This window comes from Rhinatrema bivittatum, unplaced genomic scaffold (genome assembly GCF_901001135.1).
Source record: "Rhinatrema bivittatum unplaced genomic scaffold, aRhiBiv1.1, whole genome shotgun sequence".
Lineage (NCBI taxonomy): Eukaryota > Metazoa > Chordata > Amphibia > Gymnophiona > Rhinatrematidae > Rhinatrema > Rhinatrema bivittatum.
This window is the reverse complement of record NW_021821543.1, coordinates 34,359-52,356: the sequence shown is the minus strand read 5'-3', so window position 1 is coordinate 52,356 and position 17,998 is coordinate 34,359. Positions and strand designations below refer to the sequence as shown.

Genomic DNA, 17,998 nt, shown 5'->3' with positions numbered 1-17,998 from the left:
CTCTCCATGAAGAAATATTGCCTGATGTTGGCTCTGAGTTCCCCCCCCCCAATCACCCAGTCATAAAAATTGATTAGATTTGCCAGACAAGGCCTACATCTGGTGAACCCTTGTGCCCTTAGATCCCGTAATGCAGTTTGTTTTTCTGCATCTGTCCTCACAGATTCAAACTGTGATTTAATCACGGTAGGAGAATGTGTTCCTTTTTGAAGGACAAGGGAGCAAAGGAGACAAATGTAACGTTTTCAAAATAAGATTTTGAAACCAGTTGAGTGCCATGGCCAGGCTCATATTCTGAGAAAAAACACGAGCTCACCTTTGAGACTTGATCCCATAACACAACACAACACAACAAAACATGAAGAGGTGAATGTTGGGGTTTTTTTTAATTGCTTATTTACTCACTTTGTGCACACATTGCAGTGGTGTTGAAAGTCTACACCTCCTTGAACACTGGTCACATTTTGTTATGTCAGTGTGTCACACTTGTACGAAGTTAAATGACTTTTTTCCCACTCATCAACACACCATAATCCACAGTTTTCAAGGTCAAATAATTGTATTGGGGGATAAAGCAAATATGTATCCAAAAAACAAAATGGAAATCCAACAGCTGGGGAAATTCACTCCCCCCTCAATCAATTCTTGATGGAAGCACCGTTGGCAGCCGTGAGGCTGTTGGGATAGGTCGCCCCCAGCTTTGCACATCTAGATTTGTCAATATTAGACCCATTTTTCTTTACAAAGCTGTACAAACTCTGTCAGATTCCTTGGGTAGCAGGAATTCCTTGGACAGCAATTTTCAAGTCATGCCACAGATTTTGGATTGGCTTGACGTCAGGGCTCTGACTGAGCCACGTCAGGACATTTCCCTTCTTGTTCCTTAGACACGCTAAGGTCGCTTCGGCTGTGTGCTTTGGGGCATTGCCATCCATCCCAGTTTCAGCTTTCTCACGGAGGGCAGTCCTTCTGTCTTGACAAGTGCCCCAGTCCCTGCCAATGAGAAACACCCCCATAACATGTCTGCCGCCACCACCACACTTCACATGGGGTTCTCTGAGTGGTGTATTGTGCTGGCTTTGTACCAAGCATAACGCTTTGCAATCAGGCCAAAAAGTTCTATTTTAGTTTCATCAAACCACAAATCTTTTTGCCACATGGCTACAGTATCCCCCAAGTGTTCCTTCACCTTAAATCCCATTTGAAATATGCAGACTTTCTTGAGTAATGGCCTCTTTCTTGCCACCCTACTATACAGGCCAGATTTGTGGAGTGCAGGGGATATTGCTGTCACATGCATGTTTTGACCATTCTTGATCATGGAAGCCTGTAACTCCTTTGAAGTTGTCATTGGCTTCTCGGTTGCTTCCTTCTTACCTGGAGGGACAGCCTGATCTAAGCAGTGTCTTGGTGAGTGCCCATACACCTTCCACTAATATAAGAACATAAGAATGGCAAAGCTGAGTCACATCAATGGTTCATCTTGCCCAGTATTTTATCTCTAAGAGTGGCCCAGAGTTGCCAGATGAAAACCAGATTTAATCTAAGTGCACCTAATCTCTAATATCCGTTTATGTCTTTGTCTTCCAGGAATATATATCCAGACCCCTCATAAGCCCTGCTATGTTGCTTGTTAGGACAATGCTCTAAGGATATGCAGCCTAAATGTTTTGGGTTTTTTGTTTTTTTTTTTCTTTTGGGGGTTTTGTTTTTCCATTAGTTTAATGTTTTGGGTTTTTTTGTTTGTTTGTGAAATGAAATAAAAAAAAAAAAATGAACAAACAAACAAAGTGGGCCTCCCAAAATGGCCTGTTGGGGGGTCTCTGAAAATAGATGCTTAAAGTCAACAGCTGTGGAGAAAAGCTTTTTATTTAAATGCTATAGAATAATAGAAATCTTATATATTAAATAATAAAGTGCCTTATGGAGCGGCAGAGTGCCACACGAGGCACCAGGATAAACTCCCTCTCAAATGATTTTACTCCTACAAGGATTTGTATAGAATTTACAGTTGTATATTTCCAACCCCTAAACTAGGTTACAGAATTGTCAATATTATTTATGATTGGCTTTCTATTATAAATAGATAATCTTAATGCCTGTATGGTAATTTGCTCTCATTCTCCAAATTAATTAATCCTCATCTTGTATGTAAATGTTTTCTTGGAATTTTGCGGTGTTAGCGGCCTTGTGTCTGTTTTAAGAATTTTTTTTTATAACTTTAGATGGAATGTCATTGTCAACTGGCCTTGTTCTTGTTCTAAACATGTTTCTCTGACGCTGTGATCCAGAAAAACAAATCCAAAGCTGAAACACAAACGTCATGTTACAATGTTATACTTGTTAAAGACTGCTTATTTCCAAAACATCAAAAACTTAGGAGAACAGGAATAACTACTTCTTGTGTGTCACTGAGACTAAGGGCCTATGAGCACCTACCTCAGGGCTTCGCTCCTGCCATTTTCCTTTTCGATTGGGATCAGTGGGGGCTGGGGAGGAAGAGCCCTGCCACATGCTTTTAGAGAGGGAAGGAGAGCTCCATCCAGCAAGATAGGCCTGGGCCCCAGGCTTGCTTTTTTACCAATTATGTTCTGTAAGTTTGGAACCAAGGCAGTTCCCTCCCAATTACCTCTTTCCCCAAACACTTCTATGCAGGAATGAGGTTCACCGCCTTGACTCACCTCAGACATCCAATCAAAATTCACATCCCCAGGGGCCAGAGCAATTTTCTTTCTCAGACCTGCTCCCAACTCCCATTCTCCTTGACTTGACTTCAGTAATTCTCCAATCCCATAGCAGGAAGGCTTTCCGCAGTATCCCCCACACTTGGGGCACGCCTCATCTCAGAATAAGCCCGGACTCCTCCTCCTTCAGAGAAAGAACAGCTGCCACGTCACCCTGCATCACTTCCCTCCTTGGGAGGAGGAAGAAACCTCTCCACTCCACAGCCTCTGGCCTCTCCCCTCCAGGGAAGGGCCCCTAGAGGTAACCACTCCCACTGGGAGGACCCCAGACCCAGCAGCTGGCTATTCGAGGCAGCTACATCCCTGGGGCTCTCTTTCACACACCCAACCCTTAGAAGGGGCAACCAAAAGGGCCAAACCTGCTATAATCGTTCTATTTGTATCCTTCCTACTAAACCTTGGTTATCTAATCAGAAAACTCCCACATATTTAAGGGAACACACATTCTTTTCCCCAGATCCCATTACCACACCAACAGCTATTGCTTGCTCTCTAAAAATGCTCTCCAGTGGTCATTTTGAAGTACTACAAACCAAGTAAAACATCTCGTGCACCCAGAACTGAAAGAGGTCAATTCTGGAACTCTCCCCACATTATGAATGTTTTATTGTAAACCATTAAGATTTTAGATTGGACAGTATACAAATGTTTTTAAATAAATAAAATTAAAAATTTTGGAAGGGGGTGTAGACTTTCTGTAGCTACTGTATCTCCCAACCCAATCAACGTACAGCAACCAGAATCTATATATCCCTATAAAAACTAGAAACCAAAATAAAGTTTTGCCATAAAACTTATGGATGTAGCCCAAACGTGAACAAAAGAAAAAAAACAAACAGTGAATCCTCACGTTTTACAGAGTTTCTCAGCTTACCTAACAAACATATTTACCAAATAAATAATTTTACTAAGTCAATTATGAGGAGGGTGTCGTCCTCATAATTTAGTTTGTAAAACTGGAATTCCTGAATATTGTGCCCAAGAATGTTTTATTTGCAGAATCTCTTAAATAGTAATCTAGGTCACTTTAGTTCCAGACCATGACCGTTCCAGGAGCAGAGTAGAACTAAAGGGGGTGGGAGCCCTGGGATGGTTCAGACCTAACCATACCCCCTTTGATATATTGAAAAGTGAAGAATAGGGGGTTATTGAACTCTGCCAGGGGGCCAATGCAAGGCTCCCCCTAGCTCAGCATGGTCAAGAGGGCCGTGCCCAGTGGTGGGACCAGACTCGACCAACTTCTAACATATTTCACCAGTCACAGGGTTTATTTACTAGCCGGACTCAGCGTCCATGTGCACCAGCTGCTGGAGGGAGCCAAGACCTCTGGCTCCTGGGAACAGTCATTGCCAGCAGGTCCCGTGCTTCCATTAAGCAAATGAGGTGGCAAAACCTGCCAGCATGAGGCTCAGAAGTGTGCTTTGCCAGAACCAATTCCAAGGAACTGGGGACGGCACAAAATACTCTTGCACTGGCCCCTGGTCACTTCAATGGTTAGGAGTTGGTGGCGCTGGACCCCCCTCCCCTCAGTAGTTGTGAAAGAAGGCTATTGATGCAGTTGCCAAACAGAGGCTACTTCTGACTAAACTGGAAGCCCAAAGGATCAGGAGGAAAATGCAGGCCGAAGAGAAGGTATTAACCTGCACTAAGATTTAGGCAGAAAGGACTTGCACCCATTCTGTACCGAGGGAGGCCCAGCCAGACGATAGCAGAATTAAAGCAGTGTTGTTCCGGTGCCCGGCCAACAGATGATTTCCCTGAGCAGTGCCAAGACTTCTGTTGGTGTCGGGCTGTGCTCCGGTCTACGAGGGAGAAGCAGACAGCGGGGGGGGCAGTCAGAGCTTGCACCAGGGAGCAGCCAGAGCGCCGCTTACGCGCGTTATACGGGAGCGAAGGGCAGTGCGAGGCTGAAAAGATGGAGGAGGCTTCTCCCTGCTCCTACAGCCCTGGCTTTCTGGCATGAAGCGCACGAATCACGCCGAAGGAGCGAGGAGCTGATCTTAGTCTATAAGATCGCTATCGGCGACGGGATGAACTTTTGCCAATTCTGTTCTTATCTAGGGGCAAAAAAAAAGTACAACTGCTGCTCCCTCGGGCAAGGCTGAGGAGGAAAGTGCGATCCCGGGCTGGCCGAGACGCCCCCCGCGCTGCCCAAGCCTGGCTCAGGTAGCCTTAGAGATTCCCTAATCTCCGTGAGAAGTCCTGCGCTGAACAATGAGGGCGGCGGCGGCGGGAGTCCAGCCAGCCCCGTCGGGCGAGCCCCCCTCGTGTTCCGGTAGCCGTCCCCCGCGGGGGGAGGGGGGGGGAGGCTCTATCTTCCCCTCCCCTCCCTATTTTTGGGAGGCAGTGGCCTCCGATCTCCACTCCCACCTCCTTGATCTGCCCACGCTGTTTGCCGGGTTGAGGCGGCTCAGACCGAGGTCAGACAAAGCCGGATCAGGGAGCGAGGAGAGGTGGGCGACTCGGGTTACAGGCACCGATCCCTCCCCCCCGCCGCCGCCGGGCCCCTCCTCGTGGCTTCTCCCTTCCTTCTCGCAGTCCCACCTCAGTGCAACTTTCTTTGCCTGCGGAGTCTGCTTCCCTCCCAGTCCTGGCAGCCAGCCGTGCCCAGCCCGGGGCGCATCTTCCGCCGGGGCTGCATCCGAACCGGAGCCGGCCCAGCCCGCTGCCCGGGGCAATGGTTTGCCGGGGGGAGGCAGGTCCGGCCGCTCCCGGGCGCGCGGCTGCTGACATGCGGGGCGGCAGAGCGGGGCGCTGAGGAAGAGACGCAGCCTCCCGCCTTCCCCGGGATCGGAGAGTCAGGGCGCGGGGCAGCGCCATGGATCGCGGCTGCTGCTGCAGGCCGGGAGTGGCGCTGCAGCCTCTGCTGCTGCTGCTGCTGGGGCTTTCTGCCCTAGGGGGCAGCCTGTGGCCCCTCCGCCTCAGCCACCTGGGGGTGTGCCCCAACCAGCTGAACCCCAACTTGTGGGTGGATGCCCAGAGCACGTGCGAGAGGGAGTGCAGTGCGGACCAGGTAAGAGGCTCCCCGGGGCGCCAGGTCAGCTCTAGCAGCTACGTCCAGGCCTGCCTACCGGTGCATTCTGGGATTTGTAGTGCACTGCACCCAAAGGGGCTAAAGATCCAAAAAATGCAGTGCCGGTAGGGTTTAAATGAACCGGGACTGTTTACAAAAACCCGATTCAGTTGGGCTTTTATGTATAGTTCCAAGAAAGTCTTTTTTTCATCTTCTCCTAAGGCGGAGACCCTTATTTCTCCAGGAATGCTTCAGGTAGAAGTAATTCAGTTCCACTGGGATGTAAAGCAATAGCAGTTGATTTCTATACTGTATATTCTACTATAATTGCCATGTTTTGCTGCCATGTGATTGTGATAGAAGTGAGTTGCTTTGTGTATGTTAAGACCTTCCTGTTGTCTGGTTATTTTGCACACTAAACAGTGGATATGGAACAAGTGCTCAGGATGCATCTTTCATGAGCCAGTGTGTTCAGGTAAGGAGGTACTTATTGTCTCTTCCAGGGAACTTCTGGCCCCTTTCTCAAGCCACGATCCCCAATTCTTAAAATACTGCAGGACATTGGACCCTTAAGAGCCCACTGGACACACATAAACCAATCATTGTCGCATACTAAAACCATAACCATATGCTTTCCTTCATTGCCGTCCTGCACAAGTGCCTTACTTCTTTTGTTCTACCTTGCAGTAACTTAATACCTCTCCGATGCATTCTTCCCTCACCTATTTATTTTGATTTACTGATGATTTCTGTGCCTTTTATTTATTGACTTGTTTTATTTATTGAGCTGGAAATGTCAACATTGATCTGCTGTAACATGCCTTGAGCTCACTTGTTGGAAAAGCAGGAAATAAATGATGGTAATGCCATAATGGAGGCAACAGAAGGTGACGTGACTTTGCCCAAGGTCAGTGGGAGAAGCAAGATTTGGACCTGTGCTTTTCAATATATTTATAAATGATCTGGAAAGGTGAGTGAGGTGATCACATTTGTAGATGACTGAAAATTATTCAGAGTAGTTAAATTGCAGAAGGACCTTGCAGGCTGATAGATTGGGTGGCCATATGGCAGATTAAATTTAATTGGTCAAGGGCAAAGTGACGCATATAGGGAAAAATAACTCATGCTGTAGTTACACAACGTTAGGTTCCACATTAGGAGTTATCACCCAGGAAAAAGATTAAGACATCATAGTGGATAAAACATTGAAATTGTCAGCTCAGCATACTGCAACAGTCAAAAAAGAAAACAGAATGTTAGGAATTATTAGGAAGAGAATGGAGAATAAAATGGAAAAAGTCACAATGCCTGTGTATCACTCCATGGTGAGACTGCACACAGGGTACTGTGTGCAATTCTGGTCACTGCATCTCAAAAAAGATATAGTTGCATTAGAGAAGGTACAGAAGAGGGCAACCAAAATGATAAAGGGCATAGAATAGCATCCCATGAGGAAAGGCTAAAGAGGTTAGGGCTGTTCAGCTTGGAGAAGAGACAGCTAAAGGGAGATATGATAGAGGTCTATAAAATCATGAGAGGACTCAAACAAGTAAACATGAATTGGTTATTTACTCTTTCAGATAATAGAAGGACTAGGGGGCATTCCATGAAGTTAGCAAATAGCACATTTAAAACAAATCGGAGAAAATTCTTTTTCACTCAACGCACAATTAAGCTCTTGAATTTGTTGCCAGGGGATGTGGTTAGTGCAGTTAGTATACCTGGATTTAAAAAAGGTTTGGATAAGTTCTTGGAGGAGACGTCCATTACCTGCTATTAATTAAGTTGACTTAGAAAATAGCCACTGCTATTACTAGCATCAGTAGCATGGGATGTGCTTAGTTTTTGGGTACTTGCCAGGTACTTGTAGCCTGGATTGGCCACTGTTGGAAACAGGATGCTGGGCTTGATGGACCCTTGGTCTGACCCAGTATGGCATGTTCTTATGTTTATGTACTCGTTATCTGTAACCTATCATTTAAAACAGCCACAATTCCTATAGATTGAAGAGTGGCCAATGTAACACCAATTCTATAAAGGGTATCAAAGGTGATCTGGGAAACTATAGACCAGGCAAAATGGTAGAAACTAGTCTTAAAAACAGAATTACTGGCCATTATAGATAGACACTGCTTAATGGGGAAGTATCAATATGGTTTTAATAAAAGGAAGTCTTGTCTACATCTATTATAATTTTTGAAGGTGTAAATAACATAGATAAAAATGAACCAGTTGATATAGTGTATTTGGATTGTCAGAAGGCATTTGACAAAGCCATTCTTAGAAAATTAAAAAGCCATGGGATAGGAGACAGTGTCCTATTGTGGACTGTAACTGGTTAAAAGATAGAAAACAGAGGGTAGGACTGAATGATTTCCAAATGGAGAATGGTAATTAGTTGAGTACCACAGGGAGGTGTACTAAGACTTGTTCTGTTAAGCATAATCAAAAATGATCTGGAAAAGGGAACGAGTTAACCTTGCAGATAACACATTATTCAAAGTTATTAAAACAGCAGAAGATTGTAAGGAATTCAGAAGGACCTTGCAAGACTAGGAGACTGGACATCTAAATGGCAGATAACATTTAATATGGATAAGTGCTAGGGATGTGTATTTGTTTGAAACAAATTAGTCTGCTTTTATTTCATTTCAAATGAACCAAAAAAATAAAAAAAACCAATTTGTCAATTTATTTTTGTTTTTGGGAAACAGTGTACAGTATTAACAAATAGAGTACACTATTTGCTAATGATGTGCACTATTTCCCCAAAACAACAACAAACAAAAACACCAAACCGAACAAAAATCTCCAAAAACATCAAAACAAAGATGAAAAAAATTAGTGTGCACAAATAAGTGCAAACTGATGCACATAGGGAAAAATAATCCCAACTACAGGTACACAATGCTGGGATCCATATCAATCATCACCGCACAGGAAAAGTAATCCATTGAAATCCTCAGCTCAGTGTGGGGTAGTGATTCAAAAAGCAAATAGAATGTTAGGAGTAAACCAAAACAGGAATGGAGAACAAAGCAGAAAATCAATCCATGGTGCAATTACACCTTGATTATTGTGTGCAGTTCTGGTCATCTCAGCTTAAAAAAAGACTTCTTGAAAGTAGAATAGGTGCAGAGAAGGGCAACAAAAATGCTAAAAGAGCTGGAATGGCTCCCCTATGAAGAAAGCCCTCCTAGGTTAGGGCTCTTCAGCTTGGAGAAGAGACGGCTGAGAGGGGATGTGATAGCAGTTTATAAAATCAGGAGCGGGCTGGAATGGGTACATATCATTTCAAATAATACTAAAACAACCATGAAACTATCAAACTAACACATATTTTTCACTCAGGGCATTATCAAGCTGTGGAATTTGTTGCCAGAAGATGTGGTCAAGGCAAGTAACAGTGGGGTTTAAAAGAAATTTGGACAAGTTTCTAGAAGAAAAGTCCATAAAATATTAGTCAGGTAGAGTCGGGAAAGCCAGCGCTCTTGCTGGGAGTAATAATGAGAAAACAATCAACTTTTTGGGATCTGCCAGGTACTTGTGGTCTCAACTGGTCACGGTTAGATACAGGGTGCTGTGCTCAATGAACTTTGGTCTGACCCAGCATTGGCATTTCTTACGTTAGGTGAGGACAGATCAAACGTAGATGTGTATATTTTGTGCTCACTGTCGGGCTGATAAGTAAAAACCGCGGGAGAGCTGGCGCTCCGAGGTGAGCATCCGCTCTCCCGACGCACACCCAGGCCACTCTCCTGGGCGCACGATATAGTATTTAAATGAGGTCCCGCGGTAAAAGGAGGCGCTAGGGACACTAGCGCGTCCCTAGTGCCTCCTTTTTGACAGAAGCGGCAGCTGTCAGCTGGTTTGACAGCTGACGCTCAATTTTACTGGCATCTGTTCTCGAACCCCTGACAGCCATGGGTTCGGAAAACGGATGTCGGCTATATGGAGCATCCGTCTTCCAACTTTTACCCCTTACTGTATAAGGGGTAAAAATAGCGTGTCGAAAACACGCGGCCAAACCGGGGCTAAAGGTGTGCTCGGCCGAGCGGCCCATGTGTGTTGAAGAACTATTTAAAGTGAAGCTGAATGCATTCCTAATATCGATAGGTATCACTAAGGTTACCGTGTCTCCATTCATTTTAACCTCTTGCATTCTAATGGGATTGCGTGTGAATGCAGGGATTCACTGGCTTTGTCCAAGAGGAAGGAACAATGGATTTGGATTTTAGATGTAATTGCCTGCCTTTCCAAATCTGAGCTCACGGCACGTTACAAATCAGGAGCAGTGAGGTTTATAGTCTAATGAGTTAATTTGCAAAAGAATTACGTGCATGAGTAGCTTGTACTCGTGGACATGTCATTTTATAAACAACAAAGTAGTTTTAGTTTTGCATGCACATTTACCTGGTCTAGGAGCATTCCAGGATGGGGCCAAGAGAAACATGTGCATGTTGCCATAAGAGATTTGTGTGAATTAGACAACATAGTCATACAATTGTGCACCTGCTCCTTATCTGGCACAGATAATATCTGTTGTCTGCTATCGCTGGGTGGGAGGTCTGGGTGAAGTACTAGGACTGGAAATGGATGGGGTGAACTGGCGGAGGTATCGGTAAACTGGTGATTTCAATTACACATTCATTTTAAAAACCATACCTACTGCCACATATGAAAAGCAAGTTCTATTTTTTCACAAGTAAAATATACATGCTTATGTTTATAAAAAAGTATGAGCTTTCAATGCATTGCAAACATTCGTGTATAATGAAACATATGCAAGTATATTGGGCAGGGGGTAGACATGCGAATTTTATAATCCACGTGCACCAGATACATGAAGGCTATAAATTATTATAATTGACCTCTGTGCACCATATACAGGGCCACACAGTGTTTGAAAGTTATCTTCTAAGTTTGTACCTGAGGCGATAGAGAGTGAAGTGACTTGCGGAAGGTGACAAGGAGCATTAGTGGGAGACGCAAGATTTGAACTCTAGGTTTTACTGGTTCTCTGTATACTGCACTAATTACTAGGCTACTCCTCACCACTAGCTGGGAGAGATGAGATCCTAACTGCTAGGGGCTAATGTGAGGAGCCTGACGACTACTGAACCCACGTATTTTCAGATAAAGTCAATCTCAAAACAGGAATACCGCAGGGATCAGCCATGTCTGCAGCCCTCTTTAACATATACATGCTGCCCTTATGTCATCTGCTAGCAGGTCTAGGAATCATACATTACATTTATGCAGACGATATTCAACTAATCTTACCAATCGAGGACACACTAGAGAAAACGTTAAACCTAGCTAAAATGTACCTAGACATTATAAAACAACTGCTAAACCGAATGGAACTTGTGATTAATATTGAAAAAACAGAATTTCTACACTTAGAACGGAAAAATATTGAAATCATCCAAACTCTAATAATCCTCAAAGACAACCAGAAAATTGAACTAGCAGAAAAAGTACGAAACCTTGGAATAATAATAGACCCAGAAATCAATCTAAAACAGCACATATCACTAAAAGTAAAAGAAGGCTATGCAAAACTCATGGTACTCAGAAAACTAAAACCACTACTAACACTAACTGATTTCAGAACAGTACTTCAAGCACTAGTGTTCTCCAGCACGGACTACTGTAATGCCCTTTTACTAGGACTCCCGAATTCAACATTAAGGCCACTTCTAATACTTCAAAACACAGCAGCTAGAATACTAACCGGAAAAAGGAGGGGACCATATAACCGAAACCCTGGCAGAATTACATTGGCTACCTATTGAACACAGAATTAAATACAAAGCCCTATGAACCATATATAAACTAATACATGATGAAAAATCGGACTGGCTAAACACAGCATTGCGAGTGCACGTCCCACACAGAAACCTTCGATCAGCAAATAAAGCACTCCTAACCATTCCTTCAGTAAAAACAGCGAGACTAACTCAAGTGAAAGAAAGGGCCTTATCTTTAGCAGGCCCCACACTTTGGAACACAATGATCTAGAGATCAGATTGCAAAGAGATCTCAAAACCTCTAAGAAAAGTTTAAAAACATGGCTTTTTAAACAAGCATTTTATAAAGACTGGAGAATGATAATATACAGGAATAGGCAGAAGAACACCAGCATACAGCACTCTTCTAAGAATGTGCATTTTAATAATCTATGAACTCTACCTCACAATAAACGTAATTGTAAACACTATAAATATGATTTTTACCTGTGAACCACACCTTACAGGTACACTTGGTTACTAAACAATTGATTGTCTTTAACGATATATTGTAACTGTACCTTTTGTGGCACCTGTTAGAATGTATTATAGTAAGCATCCACCTACATTAATTTATGTGCCTACATGTAAACCGTTGCGATGGATTGTAACTTAGCGACGGTATAGAAAAGAATTTAAATAAAGCCAGCAATAAATGGAGCAAGTACCACTAAGATGCGACTATGCAGTCTAAATGCTTAATTTCTCCAAAGTAACTTGTATATCTAGACTTCCAGTCATTTTAAAAAATAAATCATGCGACGTTTGTCTGATAAACAGAGGTCTCACATGTGTATTTAGTGTCTGGACTGTTTTGCAGGCCCTATCCATAGGGTCAAGGGTGGGGTTGGTATTCCCTCCAGTCTAATGTCATGCTAATATGCTGTCTCTTAGCATATTATAAATAGTACAATATAGATGTGTGGATGTGACATCTTATACTGTAAAAGAGTAGTCTGTGCATTGTTAAGAATACAAAGAGCAGGTGTTTCTCATACGGCATTGGTGAGAGAGGCAGCTTCTCTGTTTGTTTCAGCACATCGAGAGCCAGCTTTCTGCTTTTAAATCACCTCATGTTCGGGCTTGCTGCAGCTTTCATGTACAAGAGGAAATCATCCAAGACCTCCAATTTTCATACCAATCATCCAGACTGTCTTCACTCAATTTGAATCATTTTTAAGAAATATAAATATATTTTATGTATAAAACCGCACCAGCAAGCCTGACAGCGTGCCTTATTTCACTCAAAAGGCCGGCTGGACAGCTCAGTCATTTGCAGTATCAGTCTCAATTTTTGTGCATTTTGTTTTTGCATTTAACGTAAGTGTAACTTCACATTGAAAATGAAAATGACCGTGGCTCTGCAACGGCCGGTGTTTCGCATCAACTGCTTCCTCAGGAGCCGCACAGTCATTTAAAAGCATTCATCCATCTCAAAAAATTGCTCCTTTAAAACAGGACTCACGTCTCATCAGTCTTCACCAGAGGAACAGATGATTTCCTTTCGTATGTGGCTCCTTTTGTGTGGGAATCTTTTCAGCTCTTTTTGTTTGTTTGTTGTTGCAGCTTTGCCATTTTCAAGGAACTATTTGCTGTTATTTAGAAAAGAAACTCCTAGGGCATGCTTCTGGATAAAAAGGGGGGTGGTGGTCAATGCTGTCCCTTGGGCTCAGTACATTTCTGCCATCAGCGCTGAGCAAACTCTCCTCTGGCTGTTCCCTGCTCAGGCATCCTGGCTCCAAACCATAAGAAACCGGACCAATCCAGTCCTGGCTTTACCCCAATGCATGCAGGGATTCCTGCTTCTGATTCACAAGCATGCAAGAGGGTAGACCAGGACTGGATTATCCTGTGGTCTTTTGACATGGGACCAGCTGGCACCCTTTTACCTTCAGGGTATAAGAATGTTGTGAAAATGCATGTTTTCATTTTGAAAAAAAAAAAGGTTTTGTACAACATGACATCTATAAGGCACACTCTAGGTGTGAGACTACCTCATCTTTTGTGCAGTCGAAATAAGAGGCTGGGCTCCAGGTCTTCCCTCCCCCATCCACGAGGACACATACAAGCTCTCGTCTATGGGAAATGGCATGAACATGTTTAGGGCTGCCAAACCATGCAGGGCCACGTGGGGATGTGATGTCACTCGGGAAGATAAACGTTTGGCCAGTTCTTGCTTTTTAATAACCCCCACCTCTATGCATTCTGGTCTGTGTAGTAGTAGTACTGATGCAAATGAAAGAAGCAACAGAATGAAAGTTCAAAATCCAGGCCTGACCAAGTGTCTCCAAGCTAAAACCAGGTCACATCACTTGATTCATGTACTGCCTTCGAGCGAAGTTGTAGTTTCTTGTAAACCGGGGTGATCTGTATCGCATATAGGAACTTCGGTATATAAAAGTTAAAAATAAATAAATCACATCCCTGAGACTGGCTGAGCCAGATTTGCTTTTTTTGTTATTGGGGGAGGATTGGATATCTTTTTCCACTATGATTCTTCAGTGGTCTTTTTTTTGCCCCCTCCATCCCTCCGGGTGACCTGCCTAGGTAACACCAGTGCTATTTTCTGGCCGCAGGGCTGCCTCCTCTGATGTGCATACAAATATGACAGCAGTAAAAGATTGTAGGGCCGATCGAGTCTGCCCATCTAATTTAGCTTTACGAATCGCATCACTTCCTCGGAGATCCCCTTTGTTTATCCCATGCATTGTTGAATTCAGATACTGTTCCCTACCATCTCCTCATGGAAGCTGTTCCGTGTTGCATCCACCGATCCTCTCTGTAACGAAATATTTACTAAGTCTACCCCCTTTCACCTTCATCTCCTCTGACCCCTCATTCTAGAGTCTCTAAGGATCTACACTGTAGGAGTAGCGCCTTTTCCTCCCCTGCACTCTGGACCTGTAGCTAAGATTACAAGATGGCTCCAGACTAAGGCAATCCTGATTTTTATCCCCTCCTTGCATGCCTGGAGCTGTCTGTTAACCCTTCCTATGGCATGCCCAGGTTCAACTGGCTCTTATGGATGGAGGATCCAAACCTGGGTCCCTTGTGCCATAGAAACTGACCAGCCTCAGCCCTAGTTATAACTCCCATCTCACAAATCTCAGAACGCATTAGTTCAACACTAGAATTGGCTCAGTTGGTCGCTGATGACCTGGATCCATCTTTTGACCTTAAATGATGTCCATTACATTTCTCAGTGTCATTTTGTCATTCCTAATATTGGTCATAGGATGTGATTAAAGTCGGGTATCAGGCATAGGAGTCACAGCTTCTAAAAAATCTAATAGCCATGGGAAGTGCAATGTAAGGGACACATGGCTTTTTGCTGCCCTTTAAATGGCTTATCTCATGATCTGGAGTGATACTGCTGGGATCAGCCCATAACATCAGCCATTTTCAGTTGTGACAAGTGCCCACTTCTTTGTCTGATTGTTATGTGGGTCCCTCTTTATAACAAACCCCATTACTACAAGCATTGGTTAACATGCAGAAGTTTCATTCCACAATGAATGATTTGACTCCAATTAATGATTTAATTGGAGTCAAATCCTCTTAAACAGGTTTATTGGCTCTCAGCTCGTTCCTTATAATGAGGCACCACATATTTAGAGTTCTTGATGATGATGATGATGCTTAGCTGCATCCCGGCTACTACTCAAACCTCTTTCTTTGTCTTTGCAGGATTGTGAAGGTTTTGAAAAGTGTTGCACCAATGTCTGTGGACTCAAGAGCTGTGTTGCTGCTCGCTATGCAGACGGAAGCTTCTCTTCCTTGGCGTCCTTGCAGGAAGTGACATGCGAGAGCTTTGTCTGCACCCAGCAGGGCTCAGACTGTGACATCTGGGATGGGCAACCCATCTGCAAATGCAAAGACAGGTGTGAGAAGGAGCCCAATTTTACATGTGCTTCAGATGGGCTCACCTACTACAACAAGTGTTACATGGATGCGGAAGCCTGCATCAGAGGCATCAGCCTGAGTGTGGTCCCTTGTAAGTTTATCTTTACCTGGCCAAACACAAGCCCTGTCCCCTTGGAAACCACTGCTTATCCAATGCCCATGTCCCCCCTGCCAATTCCTCCAGCCCTCTACAGCAACCCCTTCCATCAGTCAGTCTACATGGGTGGTACTGTCAGCTTCCAGTGTGATGTGAGTGGGCGCCCCAAACCAGATATCACCTGGGAGAAGCAAAGTGACCACCAGGAAAACTTCATTATGAGGCCTGACCAGATGTATGGCAACATGGTGGTCACCAATATTGGTCAGCTTGTAATCTACAATACCCAACCAGATGACTCAGGGATTTACACTTGCACAGCTAGGAACTCAGCAGGGCTCCTTCGGGCTGATTTTCCTCTGTCTGTCATCAAGAGGGAGCACTCTGGAGAAACCAAACTCCAAGGCGCCAAGGAGTTCCCCAGGGATGAGTGCCTGAAAGAGCCAGACAGGAAAGAGTGCACAAGCCAGCATGTGCGCTGGTTCTTCAACCACCAGAAAGGAGCATGCATGACCTTTCACTATGGTGGTTGTGACCAACAAGAACCACTTTGAGACATACGAGGAGTGCCGAGCAGCATGTATGAACAACGCCATCAATATCTGTGCACTTCCTGTGGTGCAGGGCCCATGCAAGAGCTGGGAGCCCCGCTGGTCATATAATCATCTAATGAAGCAATGCCATTCCTTCATTTATGGTGGCTGTGAGGGCAATGAGAACAACTTTGAGAGTAGGGAATCCTGCGAGGATGTCTGCCCCTTCCCCAAATCAATGCAGTGCAAAGCTTGCAAGCTGCGGAGTAAGATGGTGTTAAGCTTCTGCCGCAGTGACTTTGCCATTGTTGGCAGGCTCATGGAAATCATTGAGGACCAAGACACTGGCATAGCTCGCTTTGCGCTGGAAGATGTCTTGAAGGATGATCAGATGGGACTTAAGTTCTTCAACATCAAGTACTTAGAGGTGACTTTAACTGACATGGACTGGAATTGCCCCTGTCCAAACATGACCGCTGAGGATGGACCCCTCATCATTATGGGGGAGGTCAATGATGGCATGGCCATCCTGGACCCCACCAGCTATGTACGAATGGCTAATGAGAAGCGTCTTAAGAAGATTCATGAGCTGGTGGAGAAAAAGACCTGTGATCTATTGAACAGATTCCAGGACTAGAAAACAGACCCCCTTCTCCCTTTGTCTCTCTACATCACCATCAATCCAATGGACAGAAAACTTAAAAACTACTGACTCGGAAATGTCTGCAAGAACAGGTTGTTTTTGAGTTTTTGTTAACTGGGGACTCCTTGCGTGCCCTGGGGCAGGGGATGCTATTACATTAGTTTTATCGAATAGAGAGTAGTGCACAATCCTGGACTCGTAGAGGGGAGCCAAGGCTGGGGGGCAAATTATTTTTGAGGACAAGAGTCACCCTTAATGCACCTTTGGGTTTTCTAGGAATGCATTGTGATAACACAAAGGGGGAAAACTTCCTTGCGTCTCTTGGACCCAGCAGGAGCCAGATGACTTTTACTGAATGCCCATCCCTTCTTCTAACAGCCCATCACACCTTTATAATTATTGCTATCATTAGTCTCTCATTCTGCCTCTGTCCTGTTGCTCCAACTTGCCCTCATGTACAGAATAAATCAACAGCTTAGGAATAAAAGTTTATATTTCATTGTAGGCGTTGTGAATTGTATCAGTTGTGGATGTGTTCTGAAACGCTCTATAGGCTTCTTTGTGGATTTGACTCTTGTATGGGAAAGCACTAAAGGACCTGGTACTCAGCCCTTAGGGGCAGGTGTGGGCAATGCTGTCTTTTTAATTACATTCTGCTGCCATTCATGGACTACTAGTGACATGACCGCTGGGATAGTGCTGGCACAAAACTGCTATGGATTGTAGGTATGACTGTAGAAGTTTTTGTAAAAAAAAAAAAACAAATTGTAAACTGATGTCAATTTTACCCATCTTTTGTCTGGGTCTGAAGTTAGTGATTCAGTTACAGAAGAGCATTTTTTTCTTAAACAGGAAAACTAACAGAACACAGCTGTTATGGAACTAAAGAAAACTGTATTTTCTAATCTACAGCATTCGCTCTGCAAGGTTTTCCGCTCTATTGTTGATGCAGACAGATTTCATTCTTGCTCTGGTTGAATAAAATACTGAACTCTGAGCTTAGTCACTGTCCTGGAGGGACAGGGCTCACCTTGCACCCGGGCTGAGTACAAACACATCCAGTCAAATGTCAGCATCAAATATATTTCTCTGTTTTCCTAGCCAGCTTGGGCCAGTATGATCGTGGTAGACTGTAGCCGGTAATTAAAGAGGGGCAATACAGTCCCCAAAAGATGTGGTCTCCTTCTGAAAGCTTAGGACCAGCCGTCAGCAAAACATCTTGGTTTCAGGCCTACCTCTGCCATCTTCCTACCTGCATGGGGGTGACAACACT

The 17,998-nt window shown here is 44.2% G+C and overlaps 1 protein-coding gene and 1 long non-coding RNA gene across 2 annotated transcripts; one reads left to right on the top strand and one right to left on the bottom strand.

The window, feature by feature from the left end:
- Positions 1 to 361: 361 nt before the first annotated feature.
- On the bottom strand, positions 362 to 5,420 carry LOC115082726. Its single transcript, XR_003854235.1, has 2 exons — positions 5,289 to 5,420; positions 362 to 993 (listed from the first exon to the last, which is right to left on the bottom strand). It is a non-coding gene; the product is annotated as an uncharacterized LOC115082726 (long non-coding RNA).
- A 109-nt stretch (positions 5,421 to 5,529) lies between these two features.
- Positions 5,530 to 17,229, top strand: LOC115082724 (WAP, Kazal, immunoglobulin, Kunitz and NTR domain-containing protein 1-like). Its single transcript, XM_029586914.1, is given in 3 exon segments — positions 5,530 to 5,757; positions 15,237 to 16,084; positions 16,086 to 17,229. Coding segments are annotated over 3 exon segments (1,677 nt in total). The 5' UTR covers positions 5,530 to 5,562; the 3' UTR covers positions 16,720 to 17,229.
- The last annotated feature ends 769 nt before the right edge of the window (positions 17,230 to 17,998 follow it).